The following is a 26,440-nucleotide window of genomic DNA, read 5'->3' on the forward strand; positions in this document are numbered from 1 at the left end:
TGTTGTGGGCTCAAATTAATAACAGTCTATTCCATGTACAAGCAAGTTCAAAATACTCACTGAAACTATCGAAAAATGTGCTTTTTTTTGTTCTGAACTCACCAACAAGTGTAAGCAATTCACATTCAACCTATTAAACCTCTTTATAACTTTAAACATCTCAATTAAGTCCTCCCAATTTTTAGATAAATGAGTCCCAAAACAAGAAGTATTTTTATTTCTGTTAACACTGTCACAAATACTTCCTGCATTTTCTTCAATTACCATAAGTACATCTACATATGCTTTCCCTGCTGGGGCAAGAGAATAAATTCAATTAAACAGTTCCAGTAATTACCCAAACCTTTCCACTTCAATATACTTGGCATAAGCTTCACTTATTGGAAACAGATTGCGTCCACTTAATTTTCCAGCAATTAAGGTCATTGATGAAAAATGATGGATTCCTCACTGTTCCGTTTCTGTACCAAACTGCATAATTGATAGTACTACTTGTTGCCCCATTTACCTTTTACTATGGCAAAATGTTAGTAGAATGCTGATGATTGCCAATTGGCTTTGATAAAGAAAGCCACTATGAAACTTCTGTGTGTGCGTCAACTCATGCACGTGAACCAATAATGTCTTTTTCTGAAAAAACATCAGACTGCCCAAGGTAGTCTCTTATTATTTCCAGTAACAGAAAAAAAAAGTTGCTCTTTTCTATTTGTTCAAATTGAATTGGTATTCAGAGTTTAGTGAACTGCATGTTTGCTGCTCAGCTAACCACGTACAAGGAAGTTTCTCTGCCCTCAGGTTCTCTGACTTTGATCACTTCATGCCATTAAAGTATTCAAATCAGCATTCATTTTTGGGGCTGAACACCACAAATTAATGGAGAAAACCTTTGAAAATTGACAGGTAAAGTTACTTAAAAAAGTTGATCCCCAATTTGTGGTGTGGATTTGGTTCAACTAAAACACAATGGACTGGAGATTCAACATGCAACAACTCCAAGAGAAATGCAGGCGGCAGCAGCAGCAGCAGCCGCCACTATGCATAGCCTTTTTTGACCTCAGAAAAACTTTCACTGCCAATTGTGAAGCATTCTTCTCAAACTTTGCTATCCTATGTCTGAGGCATAATGGCATGCAAACCGTGGTTTTAACCAATGTATCCTCAACAGAGCAATCTCAGTGTAGACTCAAGTCAAGCAGGGCTATGTCATCACCGTAATTCTTCTCTCGGTTTTTCTCCCCACATTGCTGCAACTCCTCAACAAATTTCCTGCTGGAGTGGAGCTAACTTACAGGGCAAATGGGAAAACGTCCAATTTATGCTGTCTCCAGCCCAGATCCAAGATCACCAAACTTCTGTCCTTAAGCTAAAGTCCACAGATCATGTTTGTACATGCAGTTATTCAGAGGCTGAGCTTCAAGTCAGTGTCAACTTGTTCACCGAAGCATACATATGAACATACAAATTGGGAACAGAATAGGCCACTTGGCCTCTCAAGCCTATTCCACTATTCAATAAGACCATGGCTGATCAGATTGTGCAAGAAAATTCCATTAATCCAGCTTGCATAGAGCTCTGGTGTTACCAGAGTGTCAGATTTTCCGGATTTTGGATTTATTCCAAATAATACCCCAACACTCTTAATTCACTTACTTTAAGATGTTACATGGTACAACAACATAAAAAATTTGCCAGCAAACCTGTTAAGCTTCAGGAGAGTGCAGGAACTGGCACCCAGTGAGCCAGTTGCCAAAACATCAGGTTTTTCAAACAATCTGATAGCTGATTATAGGAGTTTTATTGTAACTGCATTCTGATCTACCCACGGTATCCTTTTACCTACCCCTAGCGTACTAAGAATCAATTTCCGTCTGCCTTAAACACAGTCAAAGACTTTCTTCCTCAAAGAGCAATGGAAGCAGAGTCTCAAAAATTCATAACCCAGAAAAAAAAATTCACCTCATCTGTTTTAAAAGGGCCCTTATTTTTAAACAGTGACCCCAAATTGTAGGTTCTCCCACAAGAGGACATATCCACTCCTGTCAAGGTCCCTCAAGCTCTCTTACGAAGGAATGGGGTTTATACTTCTGCAAAACAACAGAACCAACTTGGTCCTGCTCCACAACACTACCTCCCCATAATAAAAGGCCCACAACCAGCCTCTGAAAAATGTGGACGTTTTCCCAAATACCAGAAGCCAATTCACAAAGTAGGTTGATGATGAAATTCACCAATGCTATCACTGTGTTCTCCCAGCCTTTGGTTGTCTGAGGGAAAAATGTGTTTGAAGATCAAGACCTCAAAATTGGCACAAAACTCAAGGCCAATCAGACACGAGTCATCTTGCCCTCCTGTATTGCTTCTGAGATGTGGACTACATTAGTACCCGCTTAGATCTATCCCACAAAGTACTATAATGCTCTCGGTCCTCCAGTAGAAAACCTCACAGGTATGTGCCCATGCCCTCTCTTCTACTGAAAAAACACAATGATGCTGGAGGAGCTCAGCAGGCCAGCAGCACCCGTGGAGAATAGCAGGCGGTCAACGTTTTGGGTCTTGACCCAAAACATTGACCACCTACTTTTCTTCGTGGATGCTGACTGGCCTATTGAGTTCCTCTAGCGTTATTGTGTTTTTCATCTAGATTCCAGCATTTGCGGTCCTTTGTTTCTCCCTCTCTCCTACTTCTGGACATCTACTCTAGCTGTGCTCTGTTATGCTGGTTAAAGGACATGAACCCTGCCCTGCCTCTACTGGCATTCTCCAGCCACGAATTGTCCCATAGCTTTATGTGGAGAGCATGCCCATCTGTCAGTCACATCAGTACACACAAAACTGAGACAGAAGCAAGTCATCCTTAACCCTTAGAATCTAACTAAGAAGATGATTTCTGAAAAATACACTGTAGTATTATCTGCAAGATCCTCTTCTCCCTCCAACCCCTCAAAAATTAATTCCCAAACAACAAATTCTCACAGGTTCTATAATCTTGACATTTCAACTTGTCCTTTTTCCATTTTTAAAAATATCACACCATGATGCTAATATGCAGCACCGCTGATTGAAAGTATTTTCTGTTACATTATTGTAATGATTTGGCATGCACCATTTTCAGTATGGTTTTTATTTGCTTCTGTGGTCGTTTTGGGCTTTGGAGGCCAATCGGGATCCACTGACAGCTCCTGGGCTAGGTACATGTACTTGGCCTTTGGCTTTCGGTAACCACAGCTAAAGAAAGATGATAAGCAGCTCTTGCTTTTTTGATTGAGGACCTCCTTCAAAAATACAAAAACAGATGTTGAAATTTAGGATGCTGATTTAAGTAAAAGAGCCACTTTATGGCAGTAGGTTTGAACTAATTCTTATTTCCTTTTTCTGCAGAAGGTAAATGGAAATTTATGGAAAGGCTAACTATGCAATTATACTGTAGGGTGATTTAATTAAGTCAGCAAAAGTAGTTAACTAAGACCTTCTACTGCCCCAAGAACATCGACTGCCTGCTCCTGGATTGCACTGTTTCTTTCAGCCACTGTATTCTGTTGGGATCATGGCACCCAGCACATCAAGGTCCACTGCAGTGCAGTATAGTGAAGTGCAAGGTTTTTCTCAGCAGAAGTAGCTAACGATGCTGACAGAACAGAACGGATAACTGGTGAAACCATCATTGTCACTGAATGTTTGCGAGAAGCAACATTCTAAAACACTCAGGAACAATTTTAAAAAAAGGTTTAAAAAAAAAACACACATTTAAAATAATTAAAAATTAAATAAATAAAACACCACTTCACTCTCTCAGCATTTAATTTCTCCCTTTCATTTTAACCTAGGGCATACCAAAGAGCTGGGGTACTGCCCTGACTGGTATACTCCACACAGGGCTGCATTTCAAACTACACTCCAGAATAGCTCAGTTGTGGCCTTAACTACCAGCAGATCCAACCGGATCTCAGCAGATCAGGCTCATTATAGATTTATTAGCCAACTGTATAAGTATATGCAGGAAAGTTTCATGGAGCAACTGAAAGCAAGAAAGATTAGCCATGTAGATAAGTTATTCTACCCTACAACTGCAACATTTCCTACAATGATAATTTCAAAGCGGAATTGTAAAAATATAGTTAACAATATAATGTAAACAAGTGTGACAGAGGGTGGGGAACCAGAGCAGTAGTTCATCAAATGGAGATATTGAGGGGAACGTAGAAATTAGGTCAAGTAAGGCTGAAAGAAGACAGGGCTAGGTTAATGAACATGGTGGGACTGATGGGCTAAAGTGTCTTTATGTCAGTGCAAAGAGTATTACAGGTGAGACTGATGCTAAGGGCCTGGGTGAGTACATGGAACTATGATGTTGTAGCCATTAAAGAGACGTGGTTGACAAAAGAGCAGGACTGGCAGCTTAATGTTCCAGGGTTCAGATGCTTTTGATGCAACACAGAGGGGTATCAAAGAGGTGGGCGAGTTGCAGTACTGATTAGAGAGAATGTCACAGCGGCATTTAAGAGGACATCCTGGAGGGGTCAGCCAATGAGACAATTTAGGCAGAGCTCAGGAATACGAAAGGTGCAATCACTACGATGGGGTTATACTACAGGCCTCCCCATAGCTAGCGGGATAGAGGAAAAGATATGTAGGCATATTATGGAAAGATGTAAAAGCAACAGGGTAGTTTTATAGTGGGTGACTTTAATTTGTCCAATATTGACTGGGACTCTTGAAGAACATTAAGGTGGATAAGGCCCCAGGGCTTGATGGGTCTATCCCAGGTTACTGAGAGAGGGAAGAGAAGAGATTGATGGCGACTTGACAGAGATCTTTGTATCCTTTTTAGTCACAGGTGAGGTCCCAGAGGACCTGAGAATAGCCATTGTAGTTCCTCTGTTTAAGAAAGGCAATAAAGACAAACCAGTAAGATATAGGCTAGTGAGCCATAGGTCAGTGGTAGATAAATTATCGGAGAAGATTCTTAGAGATAGGATCTACTAGCATCTGAAAAAGCATAGACTTATTAGGGATAGTCAGCATAGCTTTATTTGGGGAGGTCATGTCTTACAAAGGTGATGAAGATGATTGACAAGGGCAGGGCAATGGTTGCATACATGGACTTTAGTAAAGCTTCGACAAGGTGCCTCATAAAGATAGGTTTTTACTGCAAAAGTTTGTGTGCAACTTTTTTTATCAGAAGGTATTCCAATATATGCAATATCAGTAACAGTACTGGTTTTAATTTGCTAACATTTGATACATGTTTAAGTTAATGGGTTTTACAAAAATTGTTATTGATCACTTTATTGTAAAACTCCGATAATTCATTGTCCTATCATCTAGAAATCCCAATGGTTCAGCATCTGCCTTACCTGGTTTCCTTTCCTGTGCTTCCTTCAAACTCACTAAGGTCCTGTTCACATGCTCCCTTTAAATGCACTGGAGTCCCATTCCCATCCTCCTTATAAACTCACCAGAGCACCATACTTGCACTTTCTTTAAATTTACTCTGGCCCCGTTCCTTCTAAACTCACTTGGGCCCCATACTCACGCTCCCTATAAACTCCCTGATGCTGGTTCTTATGCTCCCTATAAACACACAGATTTCTGCATTCCCTTTAAACCCAGTGGTCCAGTGGAAAAATTATTATACTGCTGTGTAACATGAAAAATGTGAATTACAAGTGTATTGTGTATTAATAGGAATAACATCCAATCGTGCAGAAAACCAATTGGTCCAGTAACACCAAAGTCATGTGGGTTACAGATTATTAGGGTCTTGTGTAAAGTGACAATAGTTTAAACTACATTGTGAATTAATAGGATTAAAATTAGCAAATAATAGTAGCTAATATAATTGCAAAGTTACTTTTGCATGGAATATGAAAAGGTACTCGGTTTGTTAAACTAAGTTGCAAATTTTTCTCAACTAACTTCACTTCCGGGACAAAATTGAAAATGCCCTTTTGAGCTTAGTAACTACACAACAGTTAGCATATTAAGCACAGATGTATTGAATTTGAGTATGCCTGTTATTATAAATATATATTTATTATATTCAAATAATGCACAAATTGAAGTGATCATGATGCAACAGCAGTCTCAAAAAAGTTTGCAAAAGTAGCCTATCAAAAAAAGTTAGCAAAAAACAAACCTTGGTCAATTCTATGTTTTAACATTACATCTTTCAAATGTAATTAAACAGACATCATTTTCCTGGTGGCATTTAATGAGGGAGCTGCTATCAATGCAGAGTAGGGGAAAATAACCAAGCTTGCACAGAAACAATTTGAAGGTACTTAGTGAATTAAGCCAAACCAAAAGAAAAAAATTATAAAGTCAACCTGATGGTTATTGGCTGGGTTATGACTAACTCCCAGTTCCTTTCTCTTGGACAGAAGCTTCCATGGGGTCAGGTCAAGTAGGAAAATCTGAAATGTTACAAAGGGAAAGGAGAATTGAGAATAAAAAGGTTAAAGATTTAATTATGTAGATCAATGATTTAAAAATCAGATTATTACAAAAGCTTGAAACATTTGGAAAATGTCTGCTGTAATTTCTTGGGAGTGAAATTCTATATTTTAATTCTGATTCGTAAAGATAAGAAAGTATTACCAATTAACTTTACAACAATATAGAAGTACTACATCCAGAAGCAATCACAGAAATCATGGCCAAAAAGAGTCATGAGGAAAAAAAAAGTTAGTTTTAAGTTGCAGAGAAGGTGGGAGATGGGATAGAAAGGAGAAAGTGAATAGCTGTGATCAGATGAAGCCAGGATTGCCATGAGGATAACCAGTTGTTGATTGGCAAGCTACCTGAAACTCTGATACTTTGGGTTAAAATGCACAAAAGAAATTTTAAACTAGCTATTCAGCTTAAAAGATGTTTTTTAAAAAATGCAGGGAATACTTTCTTCAAAAGCTCTCTGCATGGTTAAAAAACATAGTGAATGCACAGGCTTAAGAACCACACAAGTGGATCTCCTTGTTACATCTTTTGCATTGTGACTACGATTGTGGGGCATAATTGTATGTGTCCCAGGAAATTGCATTTGCTGCATCAAAAATCAACCAAAAAAAACAGATAAACATTGCTAAATAATGGATACTAGACTATAATGTGGCATTATAAGGACCATCATAAACTCATACAGCACATCATGCCAGCTTTAGGAAGATTGTCAAAGCTTGGAGAAAGCGGAGAAGTTTCCCAACTTGATATTAAGGAATGAGGAACTTATGTATATCAAGAAATACAAACACTAGAAATCTGAAATAAAAGCAGAAAATGCAGGAAGCACTCAGCAGGTCAGGCAGCATCTGTGGAAACAAAAACAAGAGTTCACATTTCAGGTTGAAGACCCTTCATCAGAACTGTAAAAGAGGAGAAATAAACAAGTTAGTTTTAAGTTGCAGAAAAGGTGGGAGATGGGATAGAAAGGAGAAAGCAAATATCTGTGATCAGACGAGGCCATGATTGCCATGAGGATAACTAGTGGTGGATTGGTTGAAAGCAGCAGTTAGAGAGTGTTGCAAAATTCAGGGCTGTTGTTCCCACATCCCAGCTTCTTCCTCACAACCTGACAAATTAGTCTCCTCAAGTATAAGACATGTCTGACAAACCTGGTTAAATTTTATGACAAGGTATTAAGAAATAGGAGAGAGGATTTGTTTATATTGTTCATTCACAGGTTACGTGGTAGTGACAAGACAGTCATTTTTTGCCTATCCCTAATAGCCTTTGTGAAGTGTAGAGAGTCATTACTATCAAACACCGAAGTTTGCATGGTGAAGATTCTCCTACTGTACTGTAAGGGAGAGAATTCACACAGCAGCTTATAAACTGTAATAGTTTTCAAATCAGGACAGGATGCGATTTGGTGGTGTTGATATTCCTACGCACGTAGTGCTTTTGCCTTCTAGATGGTAGAGGCTGAAGATTTGAGAGATTCTGATGCAGCAGTGTATGTTGAAGTCACAATGTCAAGAGTGGCAAAAGTGAATATTTAAGCTGGTGAATGAGGTTGTAATAAAGCAGGTGCTTTGCCTGGATAGTGTCAAGCTACCTGAGCTGCAGGATTTTGATCAAACCATAACTTAGAGATGTTTGAACAGCTTTAGAGTTAGAAGGCGAGTCTTTGGCAGCCTCCAACTTGGTTTTAAAATTATAAAAAAAGTTTCTCTCTCCACCAATCCATTAACAGTTTATCACCATGAGAAACCTGGCCTCACCCTATTGGAGATGTTCCCTTTATCTTAACCATCCCTCCCTGAATCTCTCTGTGACTTAAGACTACTTTATTTTCTTTCTGTTCCAGTTCTGATGAAAGGCCTTTGACCTAAAATGTTAACTGTTTCTCTTTCCACAGATGGTGCCAGACCTGCTGAGTGTATCCAAATTTACCATTTTTACTTCTCTCCTATTTCACTAGTTAGCCTCCTTGCGAGATAACTTGCTCCAAACCCATGCAGGTTCATTCTGCACCAGACATGGTTCCTATTTTCCCCCCAAAAAAAACAAGTGAAGCAATCTAAAACAAAATAAACATTGTCTACAAAAAAGAATCTTAATTGCAATATCTTAAATAAGTATTCATTACATAAGATAAGAATTCATCATAGATTAAAAGCTTCAGAAGTTGTAATGACCAACAAGGTTATTAACACATTTGTACTTAAAATCTAAAAAATAATTAAAAAGGAGTAAGGTTTGCCACCTGCAAGACAATCTACAAGGCAACCCCATTCAAATTTTTTTGTAAAAACAATGTTCAAAACAATTCTAAACAAAAAAATAAAACTGGGTTTTCATTAAGTTTTAATTTTTGAACAACTGATGAACAATTAAAATTAAAAAGTAAAAGATCAATTGAGGTCCTGTATTCTCTCAAACATCTCTCAAAGAATAAGCAAAACTGATGGAAAGGTAGTAATGTAATAAATAAAGATAGTAAAGCTAGCACATAATTACAGTTTAAAAGCCATACATGTCACATTTAAAAATAGTAGGCAAATTGCTTCAAATAGAACAACTGTTTATTCCCGGGGACAGAATTCTGTATTGGTTAAATTATTGTTTAAAATACACCATGTGGGTCATAAGCATATTGCTTTGTATATATTATCAAAACTATTCATACAAAATGGAAGTTACACCACTCTACTCGCCTTTTTTTTCAGCTTTTCTAAATTTTGACTTTTACATTTTTATAATCTAACTGACATAGTACTAGCAAAATGGATAGGCCATACATAGGTCATGTCCAAGTTATTTATATCATTATTTGAGGGTTAAAAAGCGAGTACAAGTGTTATTTTATAATGCAATCATAAGAATGAAATATCATGGCTGTATCAAGCTTGGGTTGAAGACCATTTCCATAAGCTGATCCTGGAAGCATCCTGTACCTTCAATAATTTGCACTATGCCTATAATCAACCACATTTCTGTGCCACAGTGGACGTGGAAATTGCCTGCTCAAATTGGAGCTAAGGATGGACTGCTTGCTCAAAATAAAAAGAAACTGGGGGCATGTTAGTGTACTGTTGACAAAGAGTCTTTAAGATTACATGTCTGGGAATTTAGGAGGAAATGAATGCTTATCATATAGTTAATACTCATAATACTCATCCATCTGTTCAGCATGTGATCAGAGTATGTCATTTCTTATCACTAATCTGACTTTCCACACAAAGGAAAGTTTCACAGAGGCATAATCTTGAAAGTTGCAAAATTCAGGCTTATCCATTTTGTGGTACTTTGTGGCATTAAAGCATGAAACAAAGAGAATTGACCCAAAAATGAAATGGAGGTTATATGAAATGGCCAAAGGTATCCCCATTTTAAATTGATTGTTTACTTTGTGCTAACTGAAAAAGGAAAGGAGATAAATTCATTACACTTGTACATATGACAATACTATAACAATTTAATATTCATTGTTTACTTACCTCAGTTACAAATGACGCAACTGCATTTATTATTATTATAATGAGCATTGTAATTCGCCAATTATAAGGAACACAAACCAGCTGAAATACAATAATTTGATTAATTTTAGTTTTACTTTCAATTAACCATTTCAATTTACTCTCAATTTCTACTTCTTCAAATACCTTTGTTTATTGATTAGAAGTTACAGATTGTGTTAAGTAAAAATGTTACAAATATATTTACATATATTATATAAAACTTAAAGATGAGGAAAAATGGTGTGATCCGCAATATGTTCTCCCTGTACTCAATATAATTGTTGATATTGCTTTAGAAATGGGATTAACTAATTTATAATTGTACACCACAACCCTTCAGACACTAAATTCAGTTTTTATTCCTTACCTCAAGAGCCTCATCAATCACTTCAACTGGATACAGCATTATAAGAAATATAAAGATATGAAGAACCAGCACTGTGACCATAAAAGGATCTGTTGCAACAAAGAAAAACTGCATGTAGTTCAGGCAGCAACAACCACAATTTTACTTGATCTTTAAAAAGTGAAACCAACCAAAAAGAGGTGAGTGAAACCATATTCTTCAAAGAGAAGGCAGAAAGATAGAGGGGTTTAGGGAGGGAATTCAAAGGCTCAGGACCTAGGGAGTTATGTCAGCATGCCTTCCCTAAGTGGGGCAAAAGAAATGCGTAAGACATGGGTTGAAGAAAAGTTCTTTAAAGTGTTGAATGACTGGAAATTGTCACACAAATAGGTTGAGGTGATGCTATAACTGAAAAGCTAAGAATAGACAGGAAACACAAAAAGAAGAAACAGTAGACACAAAATACTTTGGTATATCATTCACCATAAATATACCCAAGCCTGATTGTCTGAAATTAATTCAAGAATGGGCATCAGTGTTTCAGCTCTGAGTAGGTCTGCAATATCACAGACGACAACTTTTAATCCCATTTAATCCCATTTAGATAAGGAGGAACAAAACCATGGAAGGGTTTTGAAAAAAAGGGGTGAGAATTTTATAATCAAGGTCTGCTTAAGCAAGTGCCAGTGGAGATCAATAAGCTCAGGAGCAATGGGTGAAAAGAACTTGGTTAGAGTTAAAACATGGACACTAGAGTTTTCAACAGCATTATTAATATTATACATTTCTTTCATTGCCAACACCAACAAATGCTTCACTTTCATCCATCCATGAAATGTACGGCATTAAATTCAAAAATTGGTCTTTCCTTCATTAATAGCGAGCATAGAACAGAGATGGAAAATCCAGGTGATTTTCTTACACACAGCTGCTGAAGTGGGAGGCCCTGAATAAAACCAGCATTTTGAAAATGCACGGCCCTTGTGGCATGGGGAGATTGGAGGTTCACAGTTTCTGCTGATAGAGTTCGATGTATCAGATATAATATTCTGGACTGGATGTCAAAAGCAAATGAAAAACAATCAAATGCACAATGATATTCTAATTGATGTCTTCTGTCTCTGATAGAGTCTTTGCTCTGCAAAATGTTTAGCAGGTGCATGACGATAACAATGTCAATAACTTCTTGCTGATGCTCCTTGAGAGAGAAAAAAAAATCACGCTTCCCAAGCTTCTCTCATTCAGGTTGTTTTTTTGGGGCTTATAACAATATTCTAACCTTGGCTAGCAGAAAACACAGGCATTCTCTGGTGAATTTGACTGAGGGAAAATTAAACCATTCTGTAAGATCCTACAGCTTAGTTAAGAGCTATATCAATAATGTGAGCTTACAGTTTTCGTAGGTAGGTTGTCGAAATGGTTTTCCTTTAGAGTACACAATGGCCACAATGAGGTACTGGAAACAGGAAATGAAAAACACAGTAGTATTTTCATAGTTCTTAATATTCTTTTCATCTTGGGAACTTGTATTATTGTGCTCTAGCGTGACATTCAGTTTTGATGAACTACAGGCACTGTAATAAAACAAAAAAAAATTTCAATTTCTACACCATAAAGCTGGAAAAGAAAAATGCTTATTGAATGATGGAATCTAACTGTATGCAATAACCAACAAACTTTTTGACTTAATGTATAACATAAGAAGTTATTTACCAAAATTCTATACCAAATCTCTTAATTGATTTCTATCTAATTCTACTTAAATTTGCATCTAGCTATAAGGATTGGTGGATGAGGCGAATTGAGCTAGCTAGTGTTGGTGATTCTGTTCAACTGCTAGTGCCTAAGTACAGCCATGACTTTAGGGTGCTGCCATAAGAGGAAGGGCTGAGGGACATAGCCTGGCACAAGGGTATAGATAAACAGACAGTGGTACTTTTCACCATAGCAGAGATATTTGTATCCAGAGGGTATAGGTTCAAGGAAAGGTGCCAGATGTCTAGGGGGAATACAAGGAAGAATTTTTTCACTTAGAGGGTGGTTGGAATTTGGAATGCACTGCCTGAGAGGATGGTGGAAGTGGAGACTCTCAACATTTAATGAGTATCTACACTACCATTTGAATCGCCAAGGCATAGAAGGCTATGGACCAAGTGCTGGTAAATGGGATTAGCATAGATGGGTACTTGATGTTGCCAATGGACAGAATGGGCAAATGGCCTGTTTCTATGCTGTATGACTTTGACTCTATAACTACCCCCATTAATCCATTTGGTCTCTTCCTTTCAGAGATCTTCCCTTTTTCTACCCATTACCCACATTTCCTCTGCTACTGAAAACTAACTTACTTTTCTATCTTTCCCAGTTCTGACGAAGGTTCCCGTACATGAAACATTAACTATTTCTCTTTCCACAGATCTGCCTGACCTGCTGAGTGTTTCCAGCATTTTCTGTTTTTAACCCAGACCTGCAGTGTCTGTTGATTTGTTGTTCTGTCAAAGTCTTACAGAACAACCAATTTTCCTTTCCGATACCATACAGGATTGCCAGCAATTGAGACTGGTCTACACCTTATTGCCCACTTCTGGAATCGGGAGGCTTGAAACAATTTGGCCCATGCATCTGTACAAGGTTAGTATTGGCACAGTATGATGGCAGAGTGAGAGTCTGGCCAGCAGGTTGAATAGACCACAATACAGGCCATTGTTTAATATACAACATCCAAAGGTCAAAATGGAGCACTTCATCGAGCAATTGTATCATGAGAACAGAATGTCACAAATGATTGATGCAACTGCCTTACTTATCTAGCAAAAATTTCCATTGACTCAATTTTTGAAAAATGTTACACATTCTTTTCCCACTTCTTTAAAGAAAACATTTTCAGACAGAATGCTGGAAATAAAGCATTAAAATGATTGAAATGTTGTCTGTTCTGGGACCCCTGCTCTTTGTGACTTTTATAAATGACTTGGATGAGGATGCAGACGAGTGGGTTAGTAAGTTTGTAGAGGACACGAAGGTTGGTGGCATTGTGGATAGTGTAGAAGGTTGCTGTAGGTTACAACAGGACATTGATAGGATACAGAGCTGGGTTGAGAAGTGACAGATGGAGTTCAACCTGGAAAAGTGTGAAGTGATACACTTTGGAAGATCGAATTTGAAGGCAGAATACATGGTTAATAGCAGGACTCTTAGCAGTGTGGAGAAAGAGGGATCTTGGGGTCCACATCCATAGATCCCTCAAGGTTGCCGTGCAGGTTGATATGATTGTTAAGAAGGCGTATGGCACGTTGGCCTTCATTAGTCAGGGTACTGAGTTCAAGAGCCGCAAGGTAGTGTTGCAGCTCTATAAAACTCTGGTTAGACCGCACTTGGAGTATTGTGTTCAGTTCTGGTCACCTCATTATAGGAAGGATGTGGAAGCTTTAGAGATGGTGCAGAGGAGATTTATCAGGATGCTGCCTGGATTGAAGAGCACGTCTTACAAGGATAGGCTGAGCGAGCTAGGGCTTTTCTCTTTTGATTGGAGGAGAATGAGAGGTGACTTGATACAGATGTACATGATAAGAGGCATAGATCGAGTGGACAGTCAAGAGACTTTTTTCCAGGGCGAAAATGGCTAACATGAGGGGGCATGATTTTAAGGTGACTGGAGGAAGGTATAGCAGGGACGTCAGAGGTAAATTTTATTTTACACAGGAAGTGGCGGGTGCGTGGAATGCACTGCGGGCAGAGGTAATGGAGGCAGATATATTAGGGACATTTAAGAGACTCTTAGATAGGCACACGAATGATAGAAAAATGGAGGGCTGTGTGGGAGGGAAGCTTTAGATAGATCTTAGAGTAGGATAAAATGTCGGCACAACATCGTGGGCCGAAGGGCCTGTACTGTGCTATAATGTTCTATGTTCTAAATTTTTAAAACAAATAAATATTCACATTTATATAGCATTTCACATCCATGAGACCTCTAAAATGCTTCCATTATTTTATTTTAAAGCAATTCATTATTTTAAAGGCCCAGTCTGTATTTAGCAAACTCAGTAGCTATACTGCACAACTCAGAAAAATGTGTTACAAAATTTCCGAATAATAAAGACAAGCCAAAGCTTCCACTCCAAATTGTTGTCTAATATCCTCATTAAAATGTGTGTATGTGCAACATTTTTCAAGGACAGGAACCTTTCCTTGCTTTGATGGTTAAATAAGATTCACTCCACCATTCCAAGCATGTGCTTGAGAAACAGCAACTAATAAGAAGTACAAAATTACTACTGCTTCTAAAGTTTCATGTCCTTCTATAAGATTTTATCTTCAGGAGAGAGCATTAAGAGGAGAAAAAATAAAGAGTGAGAAAAGTAATGTAAATTCTTAATTCTGAGTTAAAAACTTCGATCTCTTGCTGGTTCATGTACTATTCTGATAATCTTCTATTTAACTAAGTAGGTTTAGATCAATTGCCTTGAATGAATTAGCTGTTGAATTCTATGAATAGCTAAGCAATGCAGAGAAGAAAGGAAATCCCCAATTATTGTTGAATTAACCTGGACAGAAATAAGAGGTGTGAATTGTTCTCACATGTTCTTGGAGTATAGAGAAAGAAAAAAATCTGAGTTGTCATACTTCCAATGACTCCAGCTGGATGTATACATCTACAAGAAACAATGACCAAGCCAGGTTTAGTTGGAATATCCTCATGTCATGTGACTTGCTCATACCCATAATCAAAACTCACACACAAAATATGCATTTGTACAAAGCATTCCACAACTGGTGCCTTTGGAAATGCAATGCAATCATTTTGAATCTCATTTCACAAATACATCCTTTCTGGAAATTTAACAATTTTGGACTTACTCTGAATTTGGTGTCCAGACTTCATACCAGGTTTGCTGCTTCACCAGAAGAAATGAAGTTATCTGGAACACAGCACTGATAAGAATTTGAGACATTACCGAAAATAACATTGAAGGCGAGATAAGTCCAGATGGCAGCTTTTGTGGAACCAGCTCTTTCCATGCAGCATTCAAACTCACTAAACAGAAAGGGAAGAATAATATTATTTTTCTCCACCGCTGACACAAAACATTTTGCCAAATACATGGAGATAATGAACATTTTTTTTTAAGAAACATATCTCTCCTGTGTTCCTTTGCCATACTATTTTTCTACATAAAGTGAATAGGCTTCCAACAATAAGTTTTATAGAAGGTTGAACTCAAGTTCTCCAATGTTATTTCATCCAAAAGAATCACTATTCGACATGATAAATTACAGATAGGGACAGCATTATGAACTGCTCTTGAGTTTCAGTCTAAAGTTTTTGGACTAAGATTCACAAAGTTTGGTGAGTTCTAACACCGAGCCATGCTGATCTGAACTGTTGTTAGATATCTAATTTTAATCTAGTTCTCATTTTATCAAAGGAGGCAAAATATTTGCATCTACTTTATCCTTCAATAAAAACAAAACTGGGGAATAATATACTCATCAAAATAATTGATACACCTCTGAGTACTGACTAAAACATTTCTACATCATCTAAAAGAAAATAAATAACAATGTATTTTGATAAATCAAGTCTGTTTGACAATTTTACCATACTCACTAGTAAACACAATAACCAGAATGATAGCCAAGTCGATGAAAAGGAACTGCAAATCTCCAAAGTTACTGAGCTCCTATTTGAAGTAGAGGGCAATTAAACAATTTGTAGTGAAAATTAACTCCAAGCAAACATACTTGCATGTATTCTGAATATAATTGTCACATTAATAATTCCATGCTCTATTATCTTAATCTAAGATAAATACTTACAGAATATAGTAAGGTTACGCTCAGATATTGAATTATACTGTACAAGGCCATAAACTTAAACACGCAGAATGATGTCATCAAAGCTGCACGTCCTTCCCTGCTTGACATAAAATAAAGCTTTATCTTCATCTAAATACAGGTAGCAAAAAAAAAAGTCAAAATTTAAAAACTGTACGTTGGAAATACTTGGCTAGTCAGGCAGCAATTTTTACACAGAGAAGCAAAGTTGATGACCTTTCCCCAGGATCGAATAGAAATTCAGAACAGTCACATATTTTACACAGGTTCAGTGGCAGCGAAAGCGTAGGGATGGTGGGGCAGGAGGCAGAAATAAAGAACCAAAATGGTGGTCTGTCATTGGGTGATAGGTTGGAGAGAATAAGTAACAAGGATAATGGAGCAAAGCAAAAACAAAAGATGAGAGAAATTAAAAAACAAAACGCAGTTGTAATGGAACAGCAGAATCATTACCTGCATGTGCTCTCCAAAACAAAAATAGGGCAATGGTCATGTTCCAAAATTATTGACTTTAGCAGAGTCTGGAAGTACCTAACCAAAAGGAGGGGAACCGTTCCTCAAATTTACATTGAGCTTGATTGATAACAGTACAGGAAGCAGCAGCCAGAGACCAATAGGATTGGAGCAGAGAAGTAAAATGACAGGCAACAGAGAGTCTGGATCATGCTTTTGGACTGAGACGTAAACCAGTCCCACAAAAGAAAGGAGATTGCACTGTCAATGATGAATGTAATATACTGAATTGAAAGAATTACACTTACTATTTCACCTGGAAGGAGCATCTTGGGACCTGAAGAGTGGGAAGGATGGAAGTACAAAGGAATGTGCTGCATCTCCTGCATTGCAGACGAAGGTGCTGAAGTGAACAGATTAAGTGGTCAAAGGGTTTTGCAGAGGGAGCAATCTCTTTGGAAAGAGAAGATATGATGTTTTTGGATCATAAAACAAATGGCAGAGAAAATATCCATTCAACATGAACACTGGTTTCCACAAGGTGATGTTAAGTTTAAGCCCATTATGATTCCAAGGAAAGGGAAAGTTCAGAGGGAAGTACAAGAAAGTGGACAGAAATGGTCAAGGCTTTGCCAACCATGACCATGGATTAGGTCAGACTAAGTTTCAAAAAAACTGGATTCTTTTAATTTATGCCCCTTAGTAAGTGTAATTCTTTCAATGCAGTATATTACATTCATCATTCACAATGCAATCTCCTCTCTTTTAAGGTGCCCTGTTTCTGTATTAGTGATCTATGCCATTTGTAGGGCACAGCTTCCATTGTATACTTCTTCACTCTACAGCATGTCGAAGTAGGCTGCCTAAGTACTTCATGTGTACAGAGGAACCGAGACAAATTTAGCATCCTACAGGTATCAGACAGTAAAAGTAATCCAGTTTTAGACTATATTACTTTGCATTGTTCATTAAATTAGCATGCTATGCAAATAAATGTCTAGACTCTTGCCTTTTCACAAGCAGAAAGTTTTCATGATTCTGCATGTTGTGTTTTTAAACACTTGAGCAGCATATACGATTGTTGCTCGAAGACTAATGCAATTTTTTAATAATCTTAGGAAGGAATCCTGTAAGAAGCTTTTAAAATGTAAACTGTCAATTAATTCTGTGCTCACCATTCACGACAATAACCTGCTACATTTACACTATCTGGTCTCAGTATTCTCCTGACTAGATGTGTACCTGACTCTCCCACCAACCCCTCACACCCTTGCCCCCTTTCAGTTCAACGTTAGAGGATTAGGTAAGTACAGTATTGGTCTCACTATTTAAGGATTTAAGAGCGGATGTTAATGCATTGGAAGCAGTTCAGAGAAGGTGTGTTAATTAATAGTGGCTTTTGTCATATCGCTCATTCCGACGACAGGAAACTTCTCTCCTTATAAGGCAAATAAAACCAGAGGTATAGATTTAGTAAGGGGTCAGAGATTTAGAGGTGATCTGAGGAGAGCCTTTTTCTCCCAGAGTGGTGAGTAGCTGGAAGGCACTGCCTTAGACAGTGGTGGAAGCAGAGTTGCCAACAGCTTTTAAGAGAACTTAAATCACCTAGGTGTAGACAGGATTAATACAGCTGGGTATCCACTGGTCAGCATGAATGTGGTGGGCCAAATGGCCTGTTTCCAATGCTGTAGGACACTAAAACTGCATCGTTAAAGGAAGGACTGTTGAAATAGGCAGGTTGTGTAATGACGAAAGATTGGATGGTCTAGGCTTGTATCTCTTCAAGTTCAGAAGAGTAAGAAAAACTTGATTGAAACACACAAGGTCCTGAGGGTCTTCATAGGGTGGATTTTTAGAGGATATTTCCTCTTGTAGGAGAATCTAGAACTAAGGGTCATGGCTTTAAATTAAGAGGTCACCCATTTAAGACAGAAATGAGGCAATTTTTTTCCACTTACAGGGCATGAGACTTTGGGATGCCCTTCCTCAAACAGTGAAGGATGTAGAGTCTCTGAATATTTTTAAGACAAAGGTAGACAGATTCTTGTTCATAAGGGGGTGAAAGGTTACCATGAGTTGATGGAAATGTAGAGTTGAGATCAGCCATTATCTTATTGTAGCCTACTCCTGCTCTTAACTTGTATGTTTGTGTATATGCATGTTCATCAAATATTTAATGAAATACATTGGCTTTCATGAAACTCAAGACCAGAAAATATACAGAATCATTGTCCATAATGTATACTTAGTTAAACAAAGTTGAAAGGTTATATTTAATATCCCATGACAACTGGGAGTGAACAATAGACCTCATCTTGCCAGTAGTATGAGTAGAGGAAGCAGGAGTGATGGTTGCTTTTGCTTCCATTTGGTCCAGGACAAGCAGCACTAATAGGGCCAACAATTTTAAACTTTTGCTTTTCTAGATCAATAATGAAGCAAGAAGAGCATAGCTGAGGAGGAAAAGAAGATGTGTGGAAAATGGCAAGGAAGAGAGTGGACACTGGATTTTTTCGGACAGTTGTGTCAACTATGCTGCATTGAAAAGCCAGACCTCCACAATTCCATTCCTTACTGAGACCACAAATGCCTCTGAAGCTGCAAGCTATCTTAAGCCTCCTGTCACTTCAACTGGATATCAGCGCTTAGGTATTACAAAATTTTCAGTATCTGAGAGACTCCCAGATGTCTGAATTCAGCCTGAGGGTAAGAGATAACTTGGAGAAAATGGAGGATGCCCTTGCCTCTCTGGAGATGTTGCCCAATTGCATCCATGATATAGACAGTCAATGGAGTTTGACACAGCAATATTGACTCTTTAATCCACAAAAATGCCCCAGGTATGAGGAGGGTGCCTGCTGTCAGAGCTTCAATGAGACACAAGCATGAACAACACAAGCATGGACATGATTATGAGTCTGGCTGCCTAATCTAATGCTGCAGTTAAAACAACTGATCCAAAAATTGATCATGAGGAAAAGGAAAAGGTGCAGGTATGATGGCCAGTATCCAGCAGCCAAAATATGAAAGATCTTCTTTTACTTTGCTAAGTGACACTCTAAATGAACCGTGTAAAGTTGTCTTAAGGTAAAAGTAGAATTTTGAAAAATAAAGCGTTTGACAAAGTGCCGCACAAAATGTTTATCAGGTGTCAAAGTTATTGAGATTCAGAATACATTTTCAGAATGAAAAATGAAGTAACTCAAGGTAGAAGGTAGCAATTGTTAGAAAGGTTATATTGAAAGAAGGAGAATTGAGATCAGCATTGGAACCCCCAATGTTTTCCATTTACATTAGCAAGTTAAATTCAGAAAGAGAATGTAAATTGATCCAATCTGTAAACTAGAAGATGATTCTGAAAAGCATCACAAGAACAAAATGAAATAGAATGATTGCAAATGAGGATCAGCGAGATCAAGAATACTGCAATGAATATTGGAAGAAAACATGGATGATATTAATGTATCCATATGGTTCATGGAACACTTGAGAATGAATACTTAAGAGATCTACCTTCATATCAACAAATCAAACAAAACAAATCAAATAAAATGCTGAACCACATAGACAAGGCAATGAAGAGTAAATTAGACGAAGTCTATACTTGCCACACAGGTTTCTTATCTTTACAGGCACAATGATATCATCCAACCAATTAATGAAAAGTATAACGAAAATACAAAAGGAAGAAGTTGTTGAAAAGCACAGACTATATAGAAGTAGAAAAGCTATTTGACTTTAGCAGTGAGCAAAAAAACTTTAGAACTCAACCAAAAAAGAACAACGTTAGGTGTATATTCTGGAACTCTTATGGTTACAAAATGTTACCTGATGAGATTTGGTACACATGCAATATCTGAAAACTTTGATGTGAATGGAGATGCTGCAGAAGCCTCCAGTTCAGACAATGAGATTCCACTGTGTGCTTGTTTTAGGGCCTGCAAATCATATATATGCATTTTATATATGCATATGCATCATATATGCATTTTAGAACATTGCCTCAAATTCAAGTAGAAATTGTAATAATCTTAGATGTTACCAAAAACACTTACACCACAGTCATTGGCGCCATCTCCACACATTCCCACGTAATAGCTATAAGAGATTCAAGTCAGATATCAAGCGTTAACATTCTGAGAAAGAAAAATGCATTTTTCTTCTGCAGCATTGAAAACCTTCAGATGTTATGAAACAAATACTTTTAAATTGTTAATAACATTTGCCAATTAGGTAATAGACCTTTGATGGTATTTGCATTATTTCAGTAGGTAAAGAAGAAGTAATTTCTAAAATTCTTTTCTAGGTTCACCGAGAAAAACAAGGTTACTTTTTACATTTTAACCAGAAGAAAATAAAAAGATATACACAAGACTTAAGATCGAAGAGGAGTTTAATTCTGAAGGATTTACAGACAATAATACTGTATGCTTGAGGGAGAAACGAGACTGAGCAAACAACAGCAAAAAAACAAGCTACTGGAGGAACTCAGCAAGTCAGGCAATATCTGTGGAGGGAACTGGACAGTCGAGATTTCAGTTCGAGACACTTCATCTGGACTGAAAGGGTTGAGGGGAGATAACCAATGTAAAGAGGTGAGGGGTGTTGGGGCAAAAGCTGGCAAGTGATAGGTGAATCCAAGTGAGGAGGGGCTGATTGGCAGATGGAGTCAGGTGGGGGAGGGAAGGGTGGAGATAGCAACAAAGGCTGGCAGGTGATGAATGGAGACAACAAAAGGCTGCATATTATGGAATTTGATAAGAAAGGAAGGTGAAGAAATGAACCAAATAAGGGAGGGAAGGTAGGCACATAGGAAAAGTGGGAGGAGTTGTATGGGTGATGGGGGCTGAAGGTGGTGAGTTAGAAAGAAGAGGATGTTTGAGAGGACAGAGAAAGAAAGAATATGCTTAATGCATATGTGGTAAAGGTACAGGAACCTAATAAAATACTGTCTGTTTAATATGCTGCAATCTGAAAATAATCTTTATTACTTACTCTATATTTTGAAATGCTTCTACCAGTTGTGTTTTTTGATCAGGAGCCATGCGAGCAAATACTGTGCCATGTAGTACTAACTGAAATTAAAAAGAACTTTTTAGGTACACAAGGCTAATGGCATCCCCAATCAAAATTACTCAGAAACCATCATTTGTCAATTACTTACTTTTGAAAGTAGATCCTGAAAATGCTCAGTTACAACAGAGAAAGATTTGCCATCCATAGCAAAATGGTAATGGTTCATCTGATGAAGGCCATCCCCTGAACCCTTGTTTTCCATTTTAATATCTATGAACTGGAAAGTAAAAGTATTCTAAATGAACATAAATGTATAACCTATTTTATTTAAATAAATCTTAATAATATATTACATAATAGCATTAACACAAAACATTTCTGTTGTATTAGACATTTAACTCCTATCTTCACATTGACTTTTTGATTGAAGAAACATACATTAATTCTACAACACTACCATTTCCCCATCATCTTTTAAATTATTCCTTCTGAAATATTTACCCAATTTCCCTTTACTCTGATGTACAGCTACATTAATATAATAAACATTCACATAACTTCCTTTCTTCCAATGGAAAACAGATCTCCCCCACCTCGCTCTCCCCAATCACTCCAGAGAATTACAATTTTTCATTCCTGGCAACATTTTGTTCAGTTAGCACTATGTTCTGTGGTTATAATGGGGTCTCAAAACTGAACACAATTGTTAATTAAAGCCTATGAAACATCTCGTATAAATTAATGATTGTTACTTGTACTGTATGATCCATTTATAATACTTGACATTCAACTGCCCATTTTATAGCTACTACGTTCAGACCTTCAGGTTATTATGCATTTAAGCCCATAGGAGTCTCTGTTCCCTCAAGGCATTTTCATTGCATGCATTTCACTTATAATTAGAAACATAGAAAACCTACAGCACAATTCAGGCCCTTTGGCCCAAAGCTGTGCCAAACATGTCCCTACCTTAGAAATTACTAGGCTTACCCATAGCCCTCTATTTTTCTCAGCTCCAAAAGTCTCTTAAAAGACCCTAATTATCACATCACTTTTAACTACCCACAATTATTCATATTCTCTTTCAAAAGGTAAGAGAGTATGATTTAATTTACTCAAAGAGTTTGTCCAAGACTGATAAAATAGTGATTCAATCTTCCAAGTTATAAAATATAAGAACACAGAAGAGTGGAAATGAAAGGATACGTCAGAAAAGTTAGGAGAGTTATACACAACAGCAAAGGAGCACGAAAAGGGTAGTAACAAAGGGAATATGAAAGGAGAAACAAAATAAATGCAAAAGCGTTCATATAAATTAGAATAAGAGTCTAAAAGGGCCATTTGAATAGATATTCAGGTAATACTGCAAATAAAAATAAATAAAAAATTGTGATAAAATTTGGCTGAGTAATTATTTAGTTGAACTTCACAGCAAAGCAGAGGATAACACATATCAATAAATAAATCGGGACCAGAATTAACAAAAATGAAAGGAAGCAGGAAAACAGTACATTAATAAAATCATTGCACTTTAGATCAACAAATTTCCGGTATCCATCCAAAAGCCTTAATGGCAGTGCCTGAGGAAACCAGGTATTTTTAGCCATAATCTGCCAAAGCTCTATGATTCAGAAATTGCACCTTTGGATTAGAAAATTGCCCACAAAACGCCATTATTTAATGGAGGCGAGAGAGAAACCATTACTTATCAGTGTAACATCTTTTTTAGAGATGTTATTGGAATCTATAATTAAGGGTAGAATTTAAGGAAATGCAAGATGAGTGAAAATAGCAAACATGGATTAGTAAAGAGTAGGTTATGTCCAATAAATCTAATTTCATTTTTGAAGGACCAAAAATGTCCATAGTTGCAGTTTTTAATGGAAATAAGAGGGAATCCAAGGTAATTGCTCTCTACTAGCTGAAATTTAAAGAATGGAATTAAAGACAAATTATTCACCCTGTTACGAGATTGGTTAGGCAGTGGAACAGAGAAGGAATAATGGGTATCTTACTAAAGTAGAAGGAAGTGATTATCCAGCAAAGGTATATACAAGGTTTCAAATTTGAAATGGCACATTGAGAGCATATATTCATTTTTATTGATAGTACAAAAATTAGTGGATATGAAGTACACCTGAGCAAAAACTAGAATGAGAAACAGGTGGATTAAGTGGACAAAACTGTGGAAAATGGATTTCAAGTGTATGTTTATCCATTTCTGACCAAAAAAATTAGGCCATGTATTTTTTTTTAAAAAGGGTAGAAAGCTGGGAATGGTGGAGATACAAAGAGATTTAGGAGTACATGAACATTTAAAAAAAATGCAAACCACTGTTCAGAGTTAATCCTGTTTCTCTTCCCACAGATGTAGTCTAACCTACTGAGCATTTTCTGTTTTTAATAACAGGTTTTGATGATGTTGGTATTAACCACAGCTCTATTTTTTTAAAATAGCAGCCTGGGATCTTTTAGAAGGTAGTCAGAGTCTTGGTTATTGTTTCATCCAGAAACACCACCTCCAATAGTACTCCCTCAATATTGTGCTTGAGTATCAACCATGATTTTTGTCCTTGAATCTCTGGATAGAGATTTGCATTTGCAACCTTCTGATTCTGAGGAAAGAATGTTCCCCCTGTTGACACTAAAGATGCATGGACTCTGCACTGAGCAGCAATCAAATCCAGGTTAGTCAAAATGAAATTTAAATAATTCAAACAAAAATATTGGCCTGGATCTTGGCATCAGCAGGAAAACATCGATGCCCACAGCTTACCTCAAGTTGTCCACTGAGATTTAGCCATCTCTGAGCTGTGGCAAGACTTCAAGAGTGCAAACACTTAAGTTTTTACCAAATTTGACCCAAACATAGGAAATCTGTTACGGACTCAGTGAAAGTCCCTTTAAGATAGAGAGTGTGTGTGTATGTGTGTGTGGGGCGTGCTTACGTCAATAGAAGATAAAGGACGTAATGATGTGGTGGAAGAAGTTAGAAGAAGAAGGAGAGAGAGAGAGAAGGGAGAGAGACACCAGCCTGCTTGTTTTCTCTATCGATGGATGAGAAACAATAACTGTGTTTGCCACTGAAATCCATGTATGGAAGTTGGAAGTAATCCGGTGGAGTTCACTTTGTTGCTGACCTGTAGAAGGAAACAGGTATTTGTGTGTGGACGACCACGGTTCGGATGCTTTTCGGGGTGAGGAAGTCACTACCGAGTAAACACTGAAGTGTCGTTTGGGTTCCATCGTGGAACATTTGGATTTCGTATGTACTCTCTCTATGTTTTTCTACATCTACATCTTATCTTCAGACAACGGTGGTTGTTGAAGAAGCCCTTGCTCATGTTTCACCTTATGGCTTGCGGAACTGAACTTTAAGAACCATTCCGGAACTGGGAGTTTTGGACTTTGTCACACACACACACACAAAGAGTTTAGTTTTGGGGTTAACGTTCGAGGTTTAACATTTTTGAATTCTAACATACTAACATTTTTACTTTTATTTTACGTATTATCATAAGTAGTGATTAATAAAATAGTTTTTAACACTAAATCATGCTCAGTGTGTTTCTTTTGCGTCTATCTGGTGTTTTGATTATATATGTTAGATCAGTCACTCGAGATTCAATAACATAGGGTCCAGAAAAATGAGATTGCAATGGATTATTTTGGCTAACACAGTTATTGTTTCTCATCCATCGATAGAGAAAACAAGCAGGCTGGTGTCTCTCTCCCTTCTCTCTCTCTCTCCTTCTTCTTCTAACTTCTTCCACCACATCATTACGTCCTTTATCTTCTATTGACGTAAGCACACCCCACACACACATACACACACACTCTCTATCTTAAAGGGACTTTCACTGAGTCCGTAACAAATCGAAATACTATTCCACAAAAAAAAGTTTTCTGACCGTTTTGACTGAATAAAAAGACTGACCTTGTTAAGAGACACAGAATGAGTATATCTTGTTGTGGAGTGTATTTTGGAGTGTTGATAGAAGGAAATAATAATGGACATGGCAAAGTTTCATTTAAATTCGATATCTTTCCAAACCACATTGTTAAATTTGATAAAGCATTTACTGATCAATAATTACAAAAGTTTAGTTCTTTCCTTTAAATTACTCCATTAATTGTACATTTATATTGATGATAATGATTTTGCCCATCAACTAAGAATCAAACAGTTGTCATACCTCTGAAGCTGTATCAGATGTATCAAGATGTCTTGAAGCATTATCTGCATACAGCCAATGTATTTTTGCAGTTTGCCCATCTTTTGGAGGTAGTGCTTCTGCAATAATCACTTTATCCTGAGGCAAAATCATCCCAGAGTTTCTGGCTACAGAAACAGCTGTTAACATATTATCCCCTACCAGAATATAAAGCTTCATTAGACAAATATACAAAAGAACAATTCAGTCATACATTAAACTGCAAAAGACCCTTTCATTTTAAAATATGTTAAAATCCACCTCATTTTTATTTCACTCACAGATTTCCAAATTTAGAAATGGAAAAATTATTTTGGGTGATGCTAAACTTTCCTAATTCTAACGTTTTTTCTCATGAATCAAAATGTTCCATACATTATTCAACTGATTTCACTAGTGTTCATGTTTGAAATGCAAACAATTAAATGCACTGAAGTTCATCTGATGTAATTTATACTGTGGTTTCAGTATCTCTGAAAGTGCACATCAGAGCTTCTAATTTTTTTTCTTTACTTTCACTTGGCTCTAGTGATGGTACTCCATTCACTTTCCAAAATTTGACTAAAAGCCTTGTGTGTGCTTATATGTATGCATGAGTACACGTGTTCTATTCTCTC

At 37.2% G+C, this 26,440-nt stretch overlaps 1 protein-coding gene across 6 annotated transcripts in view; it reads right to left on the reverse strand.

Moving 5' to 3' along the window:
• Window positions 1-2,596: 2,596 nt before the first annotated feature.
• Window positions 2,597-26,440, reverse strand: part of LOC127572130 (polyamine-transporting ATPase 13A3-like) — a 95,746-nt gene continuing 71,902 nt past the window's right edge. For 5 of the 6 annotated variants that reach the window (XM_052019073.1, XM_052019074.1, XM_052019076.1 and 2 more), the window contains 13 exons: window positions 25,806-25,981; window positions 21,758-21,886; window positions 21,589-21,668; window positions 20,649-20,691; window positions 20,422-20,531; window positions 16,123-16,219; window positions 15,914-15,986; window positions 15,163-15,340; window positions 11,695-11,876; window positions 10,324-10,412; window positions 9,936-10,016; window positions 6,327-6,413; window positions 2,597-3,272 (listed from right to left, as the gene is read on the reverse strand). In XM_052019073.1, coding sequence (XP_051875033.1) covers window positions 3,075-3,272; window positions 6,327-6,413; window positions 9,936-10,016; window positions 10,324-10,412; window positions 11,695-11,876; window positions 15,163-15,340; window positions 15,914-15,986; window positions 16,123-16,219; window positions 20,422-20,531; window positions 20,649-20,691; window positions 21,589-21,668; window positions 21,758-21,886; window positions 25,806-25,981 — 1,523 coding nt within the window. In that variant the 3' untranslated portion in view covers window positions 2,597-3,074. The remainder of the gene's footprint in view (window positions 3,273-6,326; window positions 6,414-9,935; window positions 10,017-10,323; window positions 10,413-11,694; window positions 11,877-15,162; window positions 15,341-15,913; window positions 15,987-16,122; window positions 16,220-20,421; window positions 20,532-20,648; window positions 20,692-21,588; window positions 21,669-21,757; window positions 21,887-25,805; window positions 25,982-26,440) is intronic. The other variant, XM_052019075.1, reaches the window with a different exon arrangement.

Source organism: Pristis pectinata, chromosome 6 (assembly GCF_009764475.1).
Source record: "Pristis pectinata isolate sPriPec2 chromosome 6, sPriPec2.1.pri, whole genome shotgun sequence".
Lineage (NCBI taxonomy): Eukaryota > Metazoa > Chordata > Chondrichthyes > Rhinopristiformes > Pristidae > Pristis > Pristis pectinata.